Source organism: Nilaparvata lugens, chromosome 8 (assembly GCF_014356525.2).
Source record: "Nilaparvata lugens isolate BPH chromosome 8, ASM1435652v1, whole genome shotgun sequence".
In the NCBI taxonomy this organism is placed as follows: Eukaryota; Metazoa; Arthropoda; class Insecta; order Hemiptera; family Delphacidae; genus Nilaparvata; species Nilaparvata lugens.
The window spans coordinates 37,568,570-37,592,778 of record NC_052511.1 but is presented as its reverse complement, the minus strand read 5'-3'; the positions used below and the strand labels follow the sequence as shown (position 1 = coordinate 37,592,778).

The 24,209-nt window shown below is 34.1% G+C and overlaps 2 protein-coding genes across 4 annotated transcripts; one reads left to right on the top strand and one right to left on the bottom strand.

Moving 5' to 3' along the window:
• The first annotated feature begins 121 nt into the window (after window positions 1-121).
• On the top strand, window positions 122-9,066 carry LOC111052045 (dnaJ homolog subfamily C member 9). Its single transcript, XM_022338663.2, has 5 exons — window positions 122-369; window positions 1,115-1,267; window positions 2,689-2,811; window positions 4,992-5,203; window positions 6,847-9,066. Exons 1-5 carry the CDS (start codon window positions 276-278, stop codon window positions 7,069-7,071), a joined length of 807 nt encoding a protein of 268 aa, XP_022194355.2. The 5' UTR covers window positions 122-275; the 3' UTR covers window positions 7,072-9,066.
• Window positions 9,056-22,989, bottom strand: LOC111052044 (protein spindle-F). Of its 3 annotated transcripts, none has more exons than XM_022338661.2 (5): window positions 22,176-22,989; window positions 19,596-19,687; window positions 16,587-16,785; window positions 13,792-14,159; window positions 9,056-9,535 (listed from the first exon to the last, which is right to left on the bottom strand). In XM_022338661.2, the coding sequence occupies exons 1-5, from the start codon at window positions 22,642-22,644 to the stop codon at window positions 9,512-9,514; spliced, it is 1,152 nt and encodes a 383-aa protein (XP_022194353.2). In that variant the 5' UTR covers window positions 22,645-22,989; the 3' UTR covers window positions 9,056-9,511. The 3 variants fall into 3 exon arrangements, with proteins under 3 accessions (XP_022194353.2, XP_022194352.2, XP_022194354.2); XM_022338660.2 differs by lacking the exon at window positions 9,056-9,535 and adding an exon at window positions 9,715-11,898; XM_022338662.2 differs by lacking the exon at window positions 9,056-9,535 and having other exon boundaries at window positions 13,783-14,159.
• Window positions 22,990-24,209: the final 1,220 nt, after the last annotated feature.

Genomic DNA, 24,209 nt, shown 5'->3' with positions numbered 1-24,209 from the left:
TTTTGAACTATAAACGCAAATCTATTGTTTTTGATAATATTTCAATAGATCAATGCTTACTGCACTCAATTTTATTATTTCAACTCTTGACTCTTCTATTTGCTTACCTCATCTATGATCTCAGAAAATTTACCCGGTCGTCGAATTTTAGCGCGCGATCCAGTTCCAGATCCAGAAGAACCAGAACAGTGAGAACACACTCAACACAGACTACAGTAACAGACAAAGGATTTGATTTATTTTTTATTATAATTAATTGTTGAAATTCTAGTAAAATGCCTAACTTGACAGAATTGTGTGAAAAATTCTTCAAATGTCGTGATTTCTACGAGATTCTACAAATCTCTAGAACTGCATCAGAGAAAGAAGGTGAGAATTAGGTTATCCCAAACTACTTGTTTGTTCTTGATTCATAATTTAATTTTATTTAAGCATATTAAATATTAAAATCACATTCAATTTTTCTTTTAATTTTTATCTTTCTAGATATATATTTGTATATAGCATAAAAGCAATAAATTGAGTAACATTTTGTTATCTAAGTTACCTTACCTAACATCTAACTTGTCACTACGTCTATCATGATTTGACCAATTTTTGGCTTTTAATTAGTTAATTATACGTTTTAAATGTTATAAAAATATTTTCTTTTTAAAAGTATAATTGCTATAATGATTTAAAGTAATAAACAGATTTTAGAAGTACGTCACCTATGACATCAGATTTTTATACCTGCTTTAGTGAATGTATAGCATTTTAAGTGTAAGGCACGGTTGCACAAAAGCCTCTCAAATTTTAACTGCGATTAAATGCTACAAGAACCAATCAGAGAAAACTCCTTTTAAAAAATAATCTGATTGGTTCTCAAAGCGTTAAGTCATGACGAAAATTAGACAGGCTTTTGTGCAACCGGGCCTAAATGTACTATCATTGAGAGTAAAGATATTTTGAAAAATATTTTGTCCCTGGTACTATGTGTAAATGAAGATTGTCACCTTTGCTCACACTATCCAATTTTTCAATGCTCTTTATCATATTCTTTAATTTATGGTTACTACTAGGATATAGGGAAACAGTTTTCTTAATTAGCCTAACCATTTTATTCATTTTTCAGTTCGTAAAGCCTATCACAAACTGTCTCTGCAAGTCCATCCTGATCGAGTGAAGGATGACGAGAAGCTTGATGCAACAGAACGTTTCAAAGTTCTGGGAAAAATTCACTCTATTCTTAGTGACTCTGAAAAGCGAGCTGTCTACAATAGTACTGGTAAGCTATGTGCAAATATTGTAGGTATTTAATTCTATAGATTCTTTCTTAAAATACAATTAAAAATATGCAACTCATTTTGTTGAGAATACTTAGAATCAGCCCATGATGTCAATCATTATTAGTTAACTTGTTAATTTATGCTATTATCAATTATTCAACCATTACTCATTAATATAATTCAATAAATTATTAATTGACTTTTTTCAGCACTAATGAGCTTTGGCCGCCTCCACTACAGCTCTCCACGCTTCTCGGTCCTCTGTTAATTGTCTCCATCCTCTATATCCCATTTTTTGGAGATCGTCTCTCACTTCATCTTCCTACCTTATTCTCGGCCTTCCTATCTTTCTTCTTGAATGTAGCCTCTCCTTGATATTATTTTAGGCATTCTGTTCTCATTCATTCTACAGATATGTCCAAACCATCTAAGCCGCTGTTCCTTTATAAATTTTACAATATTTCTGTCTTTTATCAATGCCTCGAGCTCTGAATTAGTTCTTCTCCTCCACGACCCGGTCGTGTGTTGATGGAAAGGATATTTTATGTCCTTCTAAAAGAATCGACAATTATTTGTTGAAACACCGCCGATTTATGAAGTTACATCATATTATTATATTATCGTTATTCTAATTGCATATTTATTCTCATTGATTAATTATTTATACTTTGTGAAATTCGTTGAATAACTAGCATTATCGTCATTTAATGTAAATTAGTGTATAAGCCAGTAAATATTGTAACATACATAAATAAAGAAATCTAATCTAATCTTCAGCTGGGCCATAAATCTTTTATAGGATTCTCCTTTGAAAAAACGCATAAATGGTTTTTGTCTTCTTTTGTTAACGTCCAAGATTCACAGTCGTACGTAACAACAGGTCGAATTAGGCTCTCATATAGTTTAAGTTTCGTGTTTCTACATATGAGCCTATTCTTCAAAAGTTTCACGTTACTGAAATATGCTCTATTTCCCGCCAATACTCTTTGCTTTATGCTGTAACCCATCTTGTTCTCGTTATTCAGTTCAACCCCCAAGTTGCTGAAGTTCCTTACACCTTGAAAGATTTTATTTCCAATTCGGAGGTATTGTGGAACTCTTCTTGCTTGACTCCTGATATTTTCATATGCCTCGTTTTACTTTCATTCACTATCAAGCCAATCTTATTCGCCTCTCTTTCTAGCAACAAATACGTTTCCTGTAGGACATCTTTCCTGCTTGCAATTATTGTTACATCGTCCGCATATGCACATACCTGATACATTCGGTGGAAAATATTTCCCCTGTCTAATCCTTCAATAGCTCTATGCAATGTAATCTTGAATAGGATTATTAATTGACTAGATAATTATAAAGATTATTCAGTTTCATAGAATTGATTGTTGGTGAGGTTGTATAATTTTGTGATATGTTTTTTCAGGTAAATGGGAAGAAGATGATGATTCAGACGATATGGAAACCAAGGATTGGGGTGCGTACTGGAGAAGCCTGTTCAGGGAAATTACAATCGAAGAAATCAACAGTTACGAGAAAAAATACAAAGGTTGGTCATATTCTAAATGTACTAATGTTTCCATATAATTATTTATCTTTCTTCTAAATAAAGTAAGATATTGTCTCTGGATTTTTACTTTCCTTGCCCTATTACCATAGGTAAGGAAAGTATTGCTGTCCGAAAAAAATTAAGGTACCTCAATTTCTATACGTTTCAAGGTCCCCCAAGTCCAAAAAAAATTGGTTTTTGGGTATTGGTCTGTATGTGTGTGTATGAGTGTATGTGCGTCTGTGTACACGATATCTCATGTCCCAATTAACGGAATAACTTGAAATTTGGAACTTAAGGTCCTTACACTGTAAGGATCCGACACGAACAATTTCGATCGAATGCAATTCAAGATGGCGGCTAAAATGGCGAAATTCTTGTCAAAAACAGGGTTTTTCGCGATTTTCTCGAAAACGTCTCCAACGATTTTGATCAAATTTATACCTAAAAAAGTCTTTGATAAGCTCTATCACCTACCACAAGTCCCATATCTGTAAAAATTTCAGGAGCTGCGCCCCATCTATGCAAAGTTTGATTTTAGATTCCCAATTATCAGGCTTCAGATACAGTTTGAACTGTTGGCAACTGTTGATTCTATTAAATCATTCACTATGAAGAGATAGCAGATCTCGTGTGTCTGCAGCGTTATTGTCCTGTCACCAGCTGGCTTAGATCTTTAAATAGTAGACTTGAGTTGCGCGGGAACACTAGCGTCAGTTGATCAATTTTCATAACGGCAAGGAAAGTTGTGTAAGTGCGCCAAACCAGATTTTTGATAATTGGACTATATACTGCCAAATCTCCACCGTAGTTGAAAGAAGAGCTAGATATATAATAGTTGTGTAGGTACACTTAAGATCTATCATGTTCAATACCCGCTTTTAAGCTCTTGTAATTGTGTTATTATATTACTTATAAATTGATGATTTTTTCCATGACAAAACACTATATAATAACTTTGTTGTAGTTCAGACACTGTGTTACACTTGTAGATATTACCATATAACAAGTTATATATTATATTACTATATGAAGCAGTTGGACTTGACAAATCAGACGACCCAGGATCGTTCGAACTGGAGACTTGGATCAAGGAGAGCCGACCACAAATAATGGGAAAAAGGCAAGGAGGAAGAGAGATATTATATTACTATATTACTTGTTATATTACTTTAAGAGGCTGATGAAGCTCCTCGTCAGGAATGAAATGAATTTCTCAATACTCCAAGAAAACTAAGTGTTTTTTTCAAATATTTACAATTAACACAGTGTCTGAACTACAACAAAGTTACTTATAAGTTGCTTTTTTGGTGTCGTTTATAATATTTTATTGCTGATTTAACAATAAACTTCAATTTGATTTCATTTGTTTTACAGAAAGTGAGTTACAACACACTTCCTGAAACTCTATGTTCTGTACTCATCTGCAGTCATTAGTTGAACTATTTTTGTCTTATGAAATGTACGATTAGCATCAATTATTTAGAGAAGTGAATCTATACGAGATGTATACGAGATGGTAGCTTGTAGATGGTTTAGTTCCAAGGAAATTGTTGAAATTGCAACGGCTTGAGTAGCAACAGATTACTGCGCCTGCGCTCTGTTTCTTGCAAACACGTTGGAAGTTGAATAAATAAATAAATCTGTCGCATGTGCCACAGATTAGTACAACTTGACACTATAGTGAGGTCCACTTTATAATGGCAGTGGATAAAGATATAACAACAGCGTTGCCTGTCCTCTGCCTTAATTAATTATATTTCTCCATTGTCAAAAACAGATTTGACATCGTTGCAGAGCTAGAAAAGGATAGTACTACCTGCTTTGTCGCATGATAGACAAGGATAGCAACATCAAAGTTAATCAAATTTTGTCATTATAACGTGGACCTCACTATAGTCATCTACTAACCGGTCTTTCTCGTGAGTGATCCATCTATAACTATGTGAGTTTCTAAGGCCCGATATGTAGTACACTTATGAAATATAAAGAACCATTAAACCTATAGATGTGTTGTTCCAATATATTTAATACTTGTCCTAGGAATCGGACCTTAGAGGGACCAAGCAGCCGTCGCTGCTGTGTTGAACACAAGCCTCTCAATTGGAGTAGTTTTTCATAAATATTATTGTTTTTCAGTAATGCATTAACCTGATGTTTTAATGATTGATGTTTGCTAGGTTCGGACGAGGAGACGGCCGACCTGAAGCGCGCCTACATGTCGCGTCAGGGTGACATGGACCACATCCTGGAGGCGGTGCCGTTCACTCACACAGAGGAGGAGCCCCGCCTCAGGCAGATCATAGACGGGCTCATCGCCAGCGGAGACCTGCCCGAGTTCCCCGAGTGGAACAACGAGTCACCCAAGAAGAAGGAGCGTCGCAGGAAACGGGTATGTTAATACAGGACTAATTGAAATATGAGATTTAGATCGCAACTGGTAATAAATAACATTGATACCTAAATAACTCTTCTGGAGATAAGAACTATCTCTAAATAACACCTCTGGAGATTACACTGATCTTTAAATAAAACCACTGGATATAGCATTAATCTCTAAATAACACCTGGAGATATCACTGATACCTAAATAACATAACTGAAGATTACACTAGCTAGGGGGAGGATACCAGTTAATCAATATCTCACTTCATCAAGTACTGTACCTATTTTGAATAGGTAGATTACTCTAGATACTGAAGCAAATGGGGAGTTGAGAAAATGATGAAGTTTCCGTAGCTGATACACAGTGAGCTACATCGTTGCACACTATAGTGAGGTCCACGTTATAATGGGAGTGGAGAAAGATAGGAGAACAACGTTGCCGATCCTCAGTCTTGTTAATGCCTTCTATAGACGGTAGCTGATGCTGGTTTATCGATGTAATATTAACTGTTCATTTTCGTTTGAAATAATCAATTATATTATATTAAGCAAGAAATTATATTTCTCAATAATGAATTTTCATGCTTAAGATGAAATATTTTGTTAATTAATTATTAATTCTACATTGTTAAAAGCCGATCTGGTATCAGAGAAAAACGAGAAAGAGATAGCGCTATCCGCTTTGTGGAATGTTAGACAAGGATAGCAATACCATTGCTAATCAAACACTGCCATTATAACGTGGACCTCACTATGGTTAGGGTTTAGTGAGGATGGGTTAGGAAGAAGTTATTCAAAGGTCGAAGGATGTGTTAATTAAAGTTTAGGGGTTAGTTTTTCATGACAATATGCTGGTATTGAGACTTTTATAATTTTAGAATAAAATGTATGTTACTAAATCCACTGGACTTTCTGAGAGCAACAGGAAATGTACTGAAATTGCCTACCCGGTCTGATTCTTGATCAACTGAGATCTTGATCGAGTGAATATCACCCAACAGAGCTAATAGAAGCACTGACCTCTAAATAACACCACTGGAGATATCACTAACTAGGACTGATTTGCCGTACCAGGGTTTTATCAAATTTTGTCAGTTTGGTAAAACGTTGAGGATTAGAATTATCCAAACAAGCTCTAGATGCTGTTGAACTTTGTTAGATTGGTAGTGAGTTTATGGCCTATGTATATAGGTTGAGAGTCGAGTTTAAGAGAGGGCTGACTGCGCCCTAACTTTGTTCTATAGGGAAAATAAAGGCAGTCATTCTACATTTTTTTTTAAATAGTCGGGTCACTGTTGCCTTGAATAATGCATGTATATAGATGTATCTGCTTCCTTCTACCCAACCTACGCCGCTCCAATAAGCCCTGGAAAGTCTTGTTTCTCCAGAAACAATATGCTCTGGTAAGTATTGTTTCTCGTAAGCTCTGGAATCTTGATTCCAGATAGGAATACATGCATTATTTTCAGCTAACTTTCCTGATACACTCTACTTTTTTGCTCCACTATGTTTTGAACCTATCTCAAGTAAAAATCACATGTTTTCATCGTAGTTTATCTTCAACTTTTCATTTACAATTTTTGTCATACTCTTTTTTATTCCATTTATCCTATATTTTACTATTATTGATTATAATTTATTTTGTTCTAGTGGGAGAGAGAAGCCCAGGAAGCAGCCAGACTAGAGGCGCAACACGAGAAGCAGCGCAAGCGTCGCTCGTCAAGCGCTGTTGCCGAATTGAACGGCAGTCTCGAAAACGCGCTGCTTGAACGCAGAAAACAGCGCGAATCTCAAATGGACAGTCTGCTAGAAAGTCTCACCGCCAAATACTGCAATCCCAAGCCTAAGAAGCGTTCCAGCACACGCAAAAAGTGAACTTCCATGTCATGAAACTGTGGTTTTTAATAAGATATTAAGTGAGAGACTGTTGATTGTTTGTAGGGTAAGGTTTACGTTTGTAGAACTTGGTAAGATTTTCATTTCAGTTGTGGTTTTTCAAGTAAAAATGGTCACAATTCTGTTGTCAAAACAAGGTTTTTAATAAGATATCAAGTGAGGGACTGTTGATTGTTTGTAGGGTAAGGTTTACTTTTGTAAAACTTGGTAAAATTTTCATTTGTTGTGCTTATTCAAGTAAAAAGGGTGTCTGATCACTACCTCCGTAAACAGAGGTTTACGGAGGTAGTGGTCTGATCTGGCACTCGTAATAGGGGGGGGGGGGGGGGGTTGACTTGAATCATGTTTTTCTATAAAATATAAATTGGCAGACTGTTGTTTGTTGGATAAGGTTTTCGGGTGTACAACTTCATAAGATTCTCATTTCAGTTGTGGGTTTTCAAGTAAAAATGGTCACAATTCTGTTGTGAAAACAAGGTTTTCAATAAGATATTAAGTGAGAGACTGTTGATTGTAGGGTAAGGTTTACGTTTGTAAAACTTGGTAAAATTTTCATTTCAGTTGTGGTTATTGAAGTAAAAAGTGTGTCTGATCTGGCACTCGTAATGGGGGGGATGAAATCATGGTTTTCTATAAAATATGAATTGACAGTCTGCTAATTATTATTTGTAGGGCAAGGTTTTCGGGTGTACAATTCCATAAGATTCTCATTTCAGTTTTGGGTTTTGAAGTAAAAATGGTAATATTCTGTTCCGGCACTCATAAGAGGGGTAAAACTTTGTGTTTGAATAATATCTTTCTATGAAATATATGAAGTGAGAGACTGTTGATTATTTTTAGGATGAGATTCAGGATAAACTACTCAGTAAGATTGTCATTTCAATTGTGGAATTATGTGAAGTAACAAGTACAATACCACTCTTGATAAATGTCGATTCTCACTTCCAAATGATTGTGAAAATATAAATCCCTCATTGTGAAAATATAAATCCCACAAGTTCTAATTGGACTATTCACACTCAGCCCGGCCGAGTAAGTATGAATAATACCATCATAACTTATGGGAATTATATTTTCACAGTCACTGTTGTGTGGAATTCTAGCTCAACTGAACTACTCTTTGATTAATTGACGTTTATCTGTAAAATACGCGAGTGACTTTTGATGTGTTTTTAACGTGAGGTCAACGTTTATCTGTAAAATACTCGCGAGTGACTTTTGATGTGTTTGTAAGGTGAGGTTTAAGGATATTCGACTTAGTAAGATTTTCATTTCAATCGGAGAATTTGAAGTAACATTTTAAATTAAAATCTAGTATTTTGTAAACAGTGAATACCTGTGTGATTATGAGTTAGTTACCTCAGTATTAGCACAGAAAATAGAAACAATAATTAATTGTTGTTAATCACACCGTGGTGTTATCGAAACAACTTTTTCTTATATCATTATTTGAAAAATTAATTTTTGAGTAAGAAATCAACTCTCTGAGATTGAATGCAGCTCAACAAGATAGTTTTTTTAACTATAAGCGTAAATTCGATAGAACTTGAGCTAACACAAGAGTAGTGCAACAATAATTTTTAGACAGTTTTTAAGATATTCTATGTACGAAAATGATAGTTTTCTGAACAGGAATTTCTAAAGAAACTATTCAGTATGAAGATAGTATTGGTCTATATTCATGGTCACACAATTTCCTAGATGAAATTTTGGACTGGCTTCCAAGTTTACTATTTTATTAATGAACTGATGAGTATCCCAGTTCCTCAAACGCTGATCAAGGTTGATCTCTGATCACACTTTGATTGAACTTCATTTTAATCAAGGCTGATATCCAATCACATAACATCTTGATCGAAATCCATACAACTCAGTTTTAATTCTAGTAACTAAGTATTGTACAATAAATAGGTTAGTTTGTGTAAAAGATTATTATTTTGTAATGTATTGAAATAAAATTTGATAAATCTCAAAGTGTTTATTTGTGAAAAATTGACTATTTTTCTACAACTTACTATAAGCTATGATATAACATATATTCTCCTCGTTATTAAACACATTTATATGGAACATTCATTACGTTTCAAAACTTAACAATACACTAATCAAAAGAATGTTTTAATTATTTAATGAAACAAATCTTTTGAGAAATCAATAATTTCTAATAGATTTGATAAGTTTTAAAGTAGGCTACAGTGAATATTGAGTTGATAGCTTTTAAGGAATATTGTAAATAATAAAACTTGAAAGAGTAACATAAATAACATTAAATTGACAATTAAAAAGGATACAAAACTGGAATAAGAGAATCTTTACTGGAAATATAACAGGAGTGAAGGCTTCTTCATGGACGTGAATTAATTTCTTTTCAAATTCTTGCAGTTTTCAAATAGTTGATTCTGGTTATCTATTCATCATTTCAAGAGGCTGCGAACATAAAGTCCTGCAACAGAATAGATCTGTGGTCAGAATTCTATAATTCCATACCTAGGGGTTTCATGATTGATGAAGATTAGACTAATATATGAGAAAACATAATTAAGATACATAATAATGAAATTATGTGGGATAGGGATTCGATAGTTTTGGGAAGAATGTCAAGAATTGTTAATAAAGTCGAAGTTTAAAAATACTGTACTTTATTTCAGGATTGGGTTGTTTCTATATTCTATAAGAAGTCAACGTTAATGTGAAAAATATAATTTTGATTAAACAACAATATATAAGCTCGATTTCAATAACACTAAACACCTTCCAATAATTTCATGAAGTTTTACACAAATAATACATAGACTACATAAAACATTGACTACTAATTATTATATACACTTGTAATAATAGTAATGACAACACTAATAATGATGTTTATCCAATACTATAGGCATAGAAAACAATGGTGGCATAGAAAAAGAAGATATTAATCCGCGCAATATTTTTGAAAAATTGATTTTTCAAAAACTATTTTTCCAAGAACACGTACTTTACTATCATTACTTAGATGATAATAGTATGTTCTGCTCTTCCTTTAGCCTACCTATAAAATCAACTTCTTTCATATTAAATTATAATGTTTCACACACCATCAAATTGTATGAACATACTAATTGTATGTAGGCTACATTAATATAACAAAATCTTCTTATTCTATCTTTGTTCTCGCTTCCAAATGATACTCATCAAACTATATTGCCAAAATCCCACAGCCTAAGCCAAACAGATTGACTTATTGGATAAAAATATCTATGATAAGATGTGATTTTTACGTAGTTTGAGAAATACAAAATGAGGATAATTGAACTACTACCTTGCCTACTAGTACTTTCATCTCTACTGTTAATCTCAGAGAAGAATAACAGGACTGAACTCAACTTAATCATTTTCATTACTAATAAATATTAATCTTTCGAGTTCTAGAATTTAATCGAAAACATTTAAAAATTCAAGTGTATCTGCCTAAATACTATCTTGAGTACAACTATAAGTTTCCGTTTGATACTTGTATCATTTGTCTCTGATACAACTGAAATTGATCGTAATGCTCTCATGATTCTAAGTAGTATGACATGAATGAGATACATGATATCAATGTATGATTGATATGATTCTAATTTAATAAATGCAATATAAAACGAAAATTAGAAACAACTTTAATACTCTTATGATTTTATGTTTAGCATTGATGAAATATCAATGATTGTTACGATTTGAAGTTTGAGAATTGCAAAATGAAAGATTGATTTGAATAATTTTACAGCTATAATGATCATACAGTTAGCAAGGATAAGATATCAATGATATGATATGTTTCTAGAATTCAAAATAAGAATGATTAAGCTACTAGTACATGAATTGTAATTGAAAAAAAGGGATATGAAAGTAGGGTTAAATTTACGATAGTAAGGCAAGGAAAGTAACAAAGTTGACTATAATTATAACGTAATCGATTATCAGCACCTATGTTATATTTTATTCAACTATAAAGGGTTCCTTACTCATCTTTAACATTCCTCAATACATTTGTAACACATCAGTCTTCACTTAACATCAAATATGTACTTAAAATTTACCTTTTATTGCTAAGAATCTAGTAAGTTATAAGGTACCTCCTACTGCCATTAACCATGATATAAAAAAGAAGATACTAAACTAAAATCTAGATGAGAAGTAATCTGAAACAAACGGCGTTTCTTTTATCACAATAATTCAAAGTTTATTCGAAAGTTTTCATACGGTTGCTGAAATCATAGAGAAACAATAGCATAAGTAGTTATCCCATGGTATAGGGCGTTTATGTCGCAACTTTTACTGTTATCTCAAGCTGATAGTCCACGTAATTCTTTCCTGTGAAGCTTTATGACGCTGGTAGTCACTCTTATTGTTCATACACTCTTACCCGGACAAAACAGTAAAAATCGACAATAATCGGCTTGAGATTACAGTAAAAGTTGCGACATAAACGCCCTATACCATGGGATATCTACCTACGCTATTGTTTCTCTATGCTGAAATCTACTAAAACCCGTTGATAACGTTGTAAATATTCTTATTTCTTAATAAAATACTTGATGAATCTAAGTACTGTAATTGTGAATTCCATACAAAAATAAATTTTGTTTTATAGTAAGTAGTATAAATGCGCAATTGTAATAACAAATAATTCTCGTGAAATGTGTTTATACATAACACAAAATCGTTGTTGTCATGATAATATTAGTAACGTTTTTTCAATAACTGACTGAAATAATATTATTGAATATTGAGGCACTATCGGGGGGTTGATGCGCTACCTAGAAATTCCGGTAAAACCTGAAAATATCAATAAAATTTATTCCAAATACAATTCAACTATACATACATTTTTATATTCGACCTATTATATTTTATGAAGGTCCATGTAAATAATGAAGAACAGTGTATGTATAGAATGGCCCAAATCATTAGTTAGCGCTATGTGTTTAATGAAAGTCTAAGTGACATGCAACAATAAAATTATCAATTTATAGTTGAAAAACAATTAAAATTAGTCATAGAGTTACTCGATATTTAGGAGAAAATTTCATAGAATGAATATTTCATTAAAGAAATTTTCTAAGTTTCTTATATTTCACTTCTAATTTACACTAGTTTAGACACACAATTTGTTCCAAATGATCATGACTTATCAAGTAAGTTGTAGAATATGCAATCATGTTTGCAAAACCAATATGCAAATGTTTAGTAAGTACTGTATATTAATATGATTGTATGGTATGAGATGTAGTGGTATTTCTCCACAATTTGAAAGAATAAGACGTTGATGTTGTAAATACCACTTTTATTTATTCGAAAATTAATTCATCTTACAGAACCAGGTTTCATGATAACACGAATTAATGGTAAGATGAATTAATTTTCGAATAAATAAAAGTGGTATTTACAACATCAACGTCTTATTCTTTCAATACTGTATATTAATTAAACATAGTTGTAGTAACGTAGTACAAAATAGGCATTGATGAAGAGTGGAGATATCAAAGAAACTGGAAGAGAGAAGAAGAGCTGTCATAATTGGAAGATAGGTACTAAAGAAAACTTGTAATTATTGAATTGAAGGAATGTAAGGAATTATTTATAAAAATCAAAATATTTAAAACAGAGCTGATATTAATGAAAGAATCAGAAAATTTGAAAATACACATGAATTTGATTTATTAGATCTACACTACGTCGGCTCGTTACACTAGAACGCCAGTTTTCGAGCCAATAATGGGGCATTGGACAGGTGCAATAAGAAGCACCTATTACACTCAGGACACCATTGTTGTCCGAGAAGCATCACAGGTTGCTCATTAAAGCGCATTGCTACTCTTACACACTAACACCTTTGGTGTCTCACTAGTGTCCTAGCCTGGTGTGTAACGGTGTGATACGAACCTTGAGCTATAAAAAGCAATTTGAAACATGCCTAATCACTACAAATTATTCTTGAAAACAAATCCTCATCTTTACTTCGTCTGGTTTCGAAAAACTGAAGCCTTCGATAGTAGCAATCATCTTCCAATAACCTCCGTATATTGTAATGTATGATGTATAAGACGCAGTATATAATTGTTTTGTTTTTCGGATTAGTTTCAACGGGTTTGTAGATTTGACACCTAGTGAGATCGGACTCCCAATCAAATAATGCTTGAAATGATATAATTCTTATCTTAGAAGAGTTATCTGTGTGAATTAAATTTTTATATACGTATGCGAACTCTTACTCACGAACAGACCGACAGGTCCATGTGAGTACAGTTTCAATTATTTTGTGAAATAGTATAAACATAGATATAATCTTCTTTAAATTAGTACATTTACTGATGTTACATAAATCTGATTTTTGTGATACAATAAATCAATTCAATTCAACCACTCTCCGGAAAAGTAGATTTAAGACAAATCCAAACATAACAGGGTGAGACAGACATAAAAAACATTTAATTAAATTTGGCCAGATGTATAATATAGCATTCAATAGGACTGTAATATTTCAGCCCGTATCGCCAATTACCATATACATTTGAAGCACGTGTCCAAGTGTGCCATCCTCTAAATTTTCGCATTGAATGGGCCACACATCATTCATATTAGGTACCACTAGTTATCGTGTTACAAAAACTCTGAAGTGACCACAAACTTAAAAACTCATAAATTATTAATAAAACTGCTTCAACTCACCTCAAACCGATTAATAATCGAATCGGGCTCAGTGTCTTGCTCGCTGATATCTCTGAAATGGCCCAACACATGATCGTTGAATTGGTCGAAAGGAACGTCAGCCGCATAGTACTGAGCGCACATAGGACAGATACGCTCCTCACAGCTGACTTCGCCCTCTTGTGGCATGCCATCTTGCAAGCCATGAGGCATGCGATGAGGCATGCCATCGCACGGCGGTTCTGCCACTTCTGCCAGCTGACGTTGCAAGTCGTCCATATCTAGAAGGCTTCGCCGTGAGTCGGTATTGTCGATTACCTTCGATCGACTCTCCTCGGCCTCCTTCTCCTTCTTCTCGCGGTCGGCGCATTTTTTGCACCGTTTTTCGCCTGAGAAGACATCGTGGTTTCATTAGAATAGAGGTTACAACACTACAGAGAATTTCGAGAAAAACGACTTTTGATCAGCTTGATCAGAACCCAATCGTTAGAGATCATAGAATGAGATGAAAATTCTCAAGTACGCTTTCGAAATTTATTATTAATTTACCACAACATTTTTTGACTATTCACAGTAAATATGAAAATATGGACGAGAGTGCAAATAAAAGTGAATGAATGAATTTTTATTTGCCAAAAACAAAATACAAAAAAGCTTTACAAAAAGATAGATTTATTCATAAATCAAAAAACAATACAATGAAAGCAAATACACAAAACAGAGTTCCTCTCCTATCATTACAATTCTTCAGACATTCTTCAATTATTTAAAAATTACGCACTGTTAAGTTTTAACTCAACTTAAGCAGAGTTCTTAAAAATTCCAAGTGATAGTAATATTAGACTGACCTAATAATATATAGGAAATATTAGGTATAGGTATAGGTATATATAATATCCTAGTAATATTAGTTCTGTCCTAACACAAGTGTTCAATAATATCTATAATTGTGGAAACATTCCAGAACATTGGCTGGAGTCTGAGTTTATTGCTCTTCCTAAAAAGACAGGAGCAAAGATTTGTGAGGAATATTGCACCATAAGCTTGATGAGTCATTTTCTTAAACTATTCCTAAAGATCATTCACAGGAGAATCTATAGAATATGTGAAAAACAGATATCATCTAACCAATTTGGCTTCATAAATGCTGTAGGGACACAGGAAGCTTTGTTTGCAGTACAAGTGTTGTTCCAGAGATGCAGGGACGTTAACTGTGATATTTATGCATGTCTTATCGACTATCAAAAAGCTTTTGATAGGGTACAACATGATAAAATGATGTATATTCTGAAAGATGCGGGCATTGATGATAAAGATTTGAGGATAATTGGAAATCTTTACTGGAACCAATCAGCGAATTTGAGAATTGAGAATGAGCATACAAGGCAAATTGAAATAATGCGAGGAGTGAGATATTGTATATTATCACACATCATATTCAATTTGTACTCAGAAAAAATTTTCAGTGAGGCTTTGGATGAAATTGAGAAAGGAATATTGATTAACGGAATGAGACTCAATAATATCCGTTATGCAGATGACACGATCGTTTTCTCTGATAATTTAGAAGATTTGCAATTCATGATGGACAAAATAACGGCAAGTAATGATTATGAGCAAGAATAACATAAATGGAGATCACCTATATATCAATCAAGCACCAGTGGAAAGAGTAAAGAAGTATAGCTACCTGGGAACCATAATAAATGAAGAATGGGTTATTACTGAGGAAATAAAATCAAGAATAGGAAAGGCCAGATCAGCTTTCAATAGAATGGGCTCCATCTTCAAGAGCAAGAATTTCTCCCTAGAAACAAAGATAGAAATGCTCAGATGTTATGTGTTTACAGTCCTATTATATGGTGCAGAGTCCTGAACTCTGAATGAAGCCATTAGTAAAAGACTTGTTTCATTCGAGATGTGGGCATACAGAAGGATTCTGAGGAGACCGTGGACTGATCGCGTGACAAACATTGAGGTTCTAAGGAGAATGGGGAAAGACATTGAGATAATCACCATCATCAAATGCAAAAAGATCCAGTATCTGGGACATGTAGACATGAGAAACGACGTAAGATACTCTCTATTACAGGTGATTCTCCAAGGAAAGATTTTTGGAAAGAGGGGCCCAAGTAGAAGACTAAACCAGATCAGATCCTGGCGTGGAAAAAGCTCCATAGAAATATTTCGTATTGCCGTGGATAAAGTGAAAATCGCCATGTTGATCGCCCACGTTCGTAGCGGACAGGCACAATAAGAAGAAGACGTTTTAACTAGTTTATGATAACTTTCATAAATCATCAAGTAAATAATTATTACAATATTTTTAGTTTTGAATCAATAATGTCTTCGTCGACATTATACGATAAGCTGTGTTCAGACTTAGGGTATGATCACATTGGATGCACATTTAAGTGCAAGTAAGTGTACGTGAGATCATGCATGACCAAACGCGCAGATGAGAAACAAAATCTGGAAAGAGTCATAGAAAGGCGTTGTGACTTGCATGTAGCAGCTCACACTGAATGCACCAGCAAGTTCAAGCGTTCAGTGTGAGAGTTCCTATTGTTCTTTCCACATTTTGTTACACATATCCGTGCTTGATCATGCATAACCAAGCGTGCACTTGCACATATATGCATCCAATGTGATCACTCACTTAGTCTGTACACAGCTTGATGAAACCGGGCATTAGAGTTGTATCCAAGTGTCACAAGTGAATCAAAGTGAACTTGCGATAGCGCCTTTCAAAGACTCTGAGGAACTAAAATATTCTAGTGTTTTGTTGTTCATGCGACTCCTGAAATTGAGCTTACCTATGAGCTTGAGAGCCGCCCTGAGCTCAGTCTGCTGGTCCCTGAGCGTGGCCAAATCGAGTCGCATTTTCTCTCTCAACAGTCGCAGCTCATCAGTGACCGCCTCACCCCCCTCTTCCACGCCCTCCATCGCACCCCCGTTCAGAGCAAACTCGCACTCTCCAATGCTAACGCCGGTCTCCGTCTTCAGTTCTGCCATCTGAAACAAATATATTACACTATTAAACGAGCAATTTCTGTTTATATGTTTGGATGTTTGTATTTCACCGGATCTCGAAAACGGATGAACATGCCTATTATATTAAACGAGCAATTTATGTATTTATATATCTGGTTATTTTTATATCTGGTTATTTATGTTTAAAGGATCTCGAAAACGGCTCTAACGATTCTCACGAAATCCAGAACATAGTACGTTTATAATATAAAAATTCGTTTGCACTAGGTCTCATCCCTGGGAAAACTCTCTGAAGGACATTAAAAGGATAATTATTATTCATCCTTGGAAAAACAGCTGATAATAATTATTTCGTCGTCTGTTGATGATGGAAGTAAGTGAGCGAGTTCATGTGTGTGGGACTGTGTCAAAATTATGACTCAGCTGTTGAATTCCTGTAATCATTCAATCAGGTACGTAGTGCCGGTTGCAGAAAATCCGGGTTATTTTCAATCCTGATTAATTCCAGTAGATCCATCTTTTTGAAATGGTCTTCACGTGAAATTAATCAGGATTTAACCGGCTTTTGTGCAACCGGGCTTTGTGAGGGAAATTTTTTCAATCCTCTGGGATTTAATCTCAATTTACTGTGATTAGATAGAACATTTCTGTATTAACTATGAATGTTATTATAATTTCTTCTTTCGTGATAAAATTTTTTATGCTTTTGTACTCCAGAGCGAATCTCGGTCCCCGATATTTCACATAATGCGTCAAAAAACTATCATAAAACATCTGAATCAATTTCACAAAATGCGTCAAAAATTATCAAAAAACATCTTAAACAATTTCACAAAATTCCTCAAAAACTATCATAAAACATCTGAAACAATTTCACAAAATGCGTCAAAAAACTTAATAGAACATTACAATCAAATTTCATACGGTATGTATGTAATCTAAATGCATATTGTATGAATGTATTAAAGAAAAATAATGTATTATTATCGAGTGCCCTGGATGGCTCATGACTGGTGTCAGAGTTTTCAGGTCGTAACTGATCATTTTCAGGGACTCTGAAATAACCTAATGACTGCATTTTCTTTAATGTACTAAATACATATGAAATTGAAAGCAATTCACAAAATGCTAGAGAATTTAAATTCTTTGGAGCATGACATCTGAAATTAATTCAGGGGGTGTTACGAAATTTAAAATTATTGCATTAGAAAGTTGAAAGTTTGCAGTATGTTTGAATCTGGCTGTAGCATGATTATTTCTATTGGAATTCCAGTCATTACTCTTGGGGGACACTAAGGGCCGTTTGCACAGTATAGATTGCTAAACTCGATTAAGTTAATCGAGTTTAAGTTAATCTGCAAGTTTAAACTTTAATAGGTTTTCTCAGTGAATTTACTACCTGTTTAAGTTAAACTAGTTTAGCGTTAAGTTGGTAATAGGTAATAGCGTTAGTTGGTTATAATATCAGGAAGGGTAATTTTTAAAGGAAATTTGCTATTTGTTTAAAAACTATCAGTAAATTGAGGTTATGTAGCTACTATTCCCTGGTTCAAAATCCACAGAGCTGTAAGCTGTACGGTAATAAAAGTGAAAAGCGATCAAGAAATTTTTCAAAAAATGAAACGCTATATTACTATTAGATACAAACTTATATTTAGTTGGCATCAAATAATATAATCTAGAATGAAAGATAAAAACCTTATTTTTTTATTAAAATCTACTTAAATCTACTACGGTCTTCCTCGTTTATTAGAAATCTCTCGAAAGCAAAATATCTCAGTTATGCGTTATTAAGAACATGTTTTCTAATCAAAGACCACTGATAAAAATTGTCTTATTTTCTATCAAGTGGTTTATTTAATCAAATACTAAATTGACAATAATTGCTTTACTTAAGCAAAACCGTTAAAAAAATCCTCTATCATCCCAGAAATTTAAATTATTCGCTTTTTGCCAAATTTTATCTCAGTTCCAAAATTTCTTTGGAGTCATCAATATCAATCGCATTAAAAACTTCTATCAATTCCTGTCAATTCTATCAATAATGATTCTCTATAACCTAAATAATTATTATCGTCTACAGAAGCATTAAAAACAACCGTCGAAAAATAATTTACTATTAGCTGTTTCCCCATCAAATCTTACAGATGTCTAGTTAATCCAAATTATTTAGTCTTCTTCTTCTGGCATTACAGCTCGATGTGAACTTTGGCCTCTCGCACAAGAGCCCTACAAGGACACAACACGGTCACATTCATGTTTTCATGTTGGAAAAACATTAAACATGTTTTCATGTTTCTCCATGCCATTACTCCCACGGAGACCATCCTCCATTTCATCGCTCCATCGGTTGAGCAAAATGAGTATAAAGGTGCGTACAGATATACGCGCCTCCAACACGCTACGCCCTCGCTCCGATCATGAACGTTACGGGAGATGTTAGCTCTTCTTGCGTTCCACTCTTGTTCCCCGGTCGATCATCAATCGATCTGTTCGAGTGACGTTCGATTGTGGAGCAGAGAAAAAGTCTGTACGCACCTTAAGATTAAATAATTATGAACTATCTATTATAAATATAACATAAAACATTGATAATTTTGAAAATGTAAAAACATTCAAGATGTAACAGCACAGGTTGCTACCAGATTTAGGTTTAAACACTATTGAATTTAAACTCAACCAGGACCTTTTATATAGGAAGTACTGTATATTGTATATACTGAAGTATTGACTCAACTCAAGATCTGGATTTCAATAGTACTTTTGAAAATACTGTTGAAATCAGCATTGTATTGTGTGTTTCTCACGAAAATGTTAAAGATGAGTTTTACCTGTTTACATTGATGTTCGAGTTCTTCTTTTTCTTTTTTGATGCCATCGATTATTTTCAGCGAAATCTCTTCTAGACTCTCCTCTGTTTCGACTGAAAAAATAACAAAAGTGTGAATAAAAACAATATTCTTGAAAGTTTTATATTGAAAACTGTATAATTCTAATACTGATTATTGGAGGTAATATGGAGTTAGTTTCCAGTTAGTTAATCTGGAGTAAGTTTTGTTCAGGGAAGATAAATTTAGAGATGCAAAACATTTATTAGATTGACTCTCAAAATTGGCTGATACAAAAAATGTATTTGATTTTGAGGTTTTTATAATACTGTATTACAATAAAATATTTTCCCAGTCATTTCTATGTTAATAGGTTGAAAATTCGAACAACAAACTTTAATGTTTCTCTGATACTTTTATTGCTTTAGAACGATAAGCAGAATGAGAATATGCGTCTCATTTTTATTCACTGATTTTAAATCCTAACAACCAACACTGCAGTAATAATGTATTTCTTATCTAATTCCTAATTCAGATTGAGTGTCTGCCTCTCTCTATCTCACTTGAAGATAAGAATACGCAAATATAGACTTTTGAGTTTGTTGAGCTCTTTTTTATAAAGAGAGCTGTAATTTTATTTCCAAATATAACTCATAAGATTTTTCTCAAATGAAAAGCTGCTGGTTGATTCAATTTTATTTAGGATAAAATTTTATTTAGGACGGCAATGATATAGACAGATATATGTATAGTCTGTTGTGGATGAAATTTCTGGAATGCTTAATCAATGTTCCTCAAATCAAATGATAATTAAATCAAGAGGTTTCAGCATATATTGGACGGAGGACTATCCTGGGATCTATACATGTATCTGAGATCTAACTATGTATCTGGGATCTAAATATGTATCTGGAATCTATCCATGTATCTGGGATCTACCTATGTATCTGGGATCTAACCATGTATCTGGGATCCATCATTCTATCCTGGGACTTCTCCTCCTCCTCCTCATTTTCATTTACGAAACCTCAGGTTGGATGGAAGTGCTCTTCTATTTGCAGATGACACAACCCTACTTGCCTGGGAAGGGGATGCTGATGTGGCAAAACACAGGTCTGACGACTGTTGGAGTTTGCCAGTGATTGGTTCCGGGTGAACAAACTTGCATTGCACGAAAGGAAGACACAAAATCTACTCTGCACTCTAAGGTAGAATCAACCAATTTTCGGGGAATGCCGTGTTGATTTGTTTCAACTGCTTGGATTTATGATGGATGCCACATTGACATGAGATTGTAAACTTCGTCAGTCTCTTTGATCGGCCATCTTGAGAAAATTTCAAATATTTGAACTTTTGTGTTTTATTAATCAACAATGCCTGTTGTTCCTTTCCCAATCATTCACAGTTGAGAATGATATTGTATCTAGCAATGTATAAATAAATGTCTATCTAGTAGGCTATATCATAGAGAAACAATAGCATAAGTAGATATCCCATGGTATAGGGCGTTTATGTCGCAGCTTTTACTGTTATCTCAAGCCGCTAGTTCATGTAATTCTTTCCCGTGAAGCTGCGTGACACTGGTAATCTCTCATATTGTGCCGTTCATACACTCTCACCCCAACAAAACAGTGAAATTCGACAATAATCAACAGTAATCGGCTTGAGATAACAGTAAAAGTTGCGACATAAACGCCCTATACCATGGGATGTCTACTTACGCTATTATTTCTCTATGGCTATATACACTGGTCACAGGCGTAAGAATAATTGAATTTAATTGACATGGAAGCAGCATATTGACATCATCTTTAATTGACTGTCAAGAGTCACATATCTCATGTGCAAGCTGAGAGGGCCTGTTTCATTGCAGTACCTGGTTACAGTATACCTTGGCCTCTTCCACACCCATATCAATTATGGCATTGTGCAGGCACAAAGTCCTGTTTCTACAAAAGAAGGTACCCCGGATCATCACCTCGTCTGGAACACTGTACACCAATCTTAGGAGATTGAAGATTATGACAGTATACAGTCAGTATCGGTTTAGTTCGCTGTTAGTGTTGAGAAGAGACCAACATAGCTTTCAGCAAAGAGGACATGTACACAGCTACAACACAAGGAGGAGGAAATATATTGATTTTTATCAGATAACAGTCAGCCAGACTGACTCGATCGCATAAGAGGACAGCGTCCCTGTCCGTGCACTTGAGATTTTTAACAGGTTGCCGGTTTATTTCTATGAGCAGGAGGAAAAAATCTTTGAGAGGGCACTTCGTAAGAGGCTTGTAAGTCCGGCACTGTAGGCTACTCCAGGGATGAAGAGGCAATACCTACAATGTTTTCTAGATCTATGACTGACCTCTTATCTCGATCTCAGTTTTTAAATTTTGTCGTAATCTATCTAGCAAGTGCTGGTCATGGAGGGAGACTACTAAATCACTGAATTAGGAAAGTGGTACCTACGATTATTATGTGAGTTGAGACTGAATAATTTATCATATATGGAATATAATAAATTAATTAATATTTTAGGATTTTGAATGTCTCATGGTTTATATTTGATTTTTAAATTCTGCTCACCTGAATCATCTTTCTGCAATTTTTGACTGGAATCAATGAGAATAGAACTTTCTCCAATTGGGTGCTTATTAAGTGTATCCGATATTTTAGACATGTGGTCTCCCAAAGACTGATTTGCTTCAGTGAGTTTTGAAAGCCTAGTCCACAGTTTATTATTTTCCTTAGCAACCATAGAAATTCGATTTTGAAGTTGCGACTTCTCACGTACAAGCTGCGTAATCTGTTCTTCATACTTTTTATGGTTAGAATGTTGTGGTACATCAGTCTTATCTCGATTGTTGTTCTGGCACTCAATTCGAAGTCGAAGATTGTCTTCTTCTACGGAGGACAATCTCTGTTGCAGAAGTTGACATCTTTCCTTCATGGTTTGAAGGGCAACTTGCATGGCGTAATGCGAAGCAATTGCACCATCCAATCCTTTACGTTCTTTTTGATTATCAGGTAGCGATTCATTAGAATGGTTCATCATGAAAATATAAGATTAAAATATGAATATATTAACACACTGAGATCATAAATGTGGTATCAAAACAAACAAGAATGTAGAGGTTAGAGTATGACGGCTAATTCCATTACCAATAGTGTTCCTATGAGATACACACAAGTATTCACAAAAACCACTTGAAATCAGATAGCACTGAATTATATAGTTCACATTCCGATTAAGTAGATGAGCAGAGTCATTTTATTATCAAAATTACTTCACAACATGAAACTTCCTGATCTGGAGACTAGACACAAAAAAACCCACAGAAAAAACAATCCAGATTAAAAATGACTTTGACAAACATGGCTACTTGATCTCTGATCAGCTGTTTTCCTCTTCATGAAAGAGTATACTAGGTCTACGACAATGTAGTATATTGTTAGGGTGAGACGGTTCTTCTGTTCCAGCTTGTCGTTCTGTACATTATGAAAGAGAACTACTCAGAATCATTGTTTATACTTTATAGTGAGATTTGCGTTATAATTACATTGAAGAGGATAAGGACAACAAGGTTCAACAGTGTTAGTAATTATTTGCCTTCTGTAAAGGATATCTGATACTTGTATATTGTAATATAACTGTTTATTATTGTTTAAAATTATCAATGATATTTCATTTGTTAAGGAAAATAATGGTACCTGAATAATGAATTTTTATGATTGAGATAAAATATATTTTTGATGATTGATAATATAATAATATTTTTACATTGTTAAAAAATGATCTGGCATTAGGAAGTGGACCATAGTGTTCCATAGTGTTTATAATAGTCAAAGTGTGTGAGGTGTCTGCAATGGAAAGAATAGGGAAATATTGTCTTCTCCTCCATTGATAAGCTGCTGTTCCTGGCAAACAGCTGAACCACAAAGAATGATATAGCCTGAACAGGCTTGAAAATAGGTGGATGTGCTGAGCAAAACTCAAAATATTCCACAGATTCTGTGTGAATGCACATTTTTTCATTCCATAGTGGTCTGAGTCTGAATACTCTATATATGTTGCTTTGCATGAGACCTGCCAGTTGTAGATTTGATATCTCAAATTAGAAAATTATTTTCTTCCATTTCCCAATACTATTTCATCCAATAGCGATAATTGGAATAGGATACTACACTTGAAGATATTGACTCACTTGCCTAGCAGATGGAAGATTCCTTATTTCATCCGAAATATGCTTGAAAGTTTTTAGCTAGGTAACACTCTCCCAGTTGGATACTCCAGCAGGTAATTTTTAGCCATTACTAGGTAGCTACTGTGACACTCTCAAGTTATGAGATGAGCATATCATAAAGTCAGTCCCAGCTCAAGTAAGTATTATTATAAGTTCTTTGGTCCATTGTTGACTCAAAATATATATTTAGGCTGGGACCTTTCTATAAGAACCTGCCACCAAGAAACAGTCATACAACTTTGTAGAACATATTGACAAAGTGGGAAACTGACAGTTGGTCAACATTGGTCAATACCATTTGAGAAAACAATGCCTAATTTTGGAAGCATCTGCAGAGCATCTTTGATCCACCACTTAGTGGTTCCTGGCTGATCAA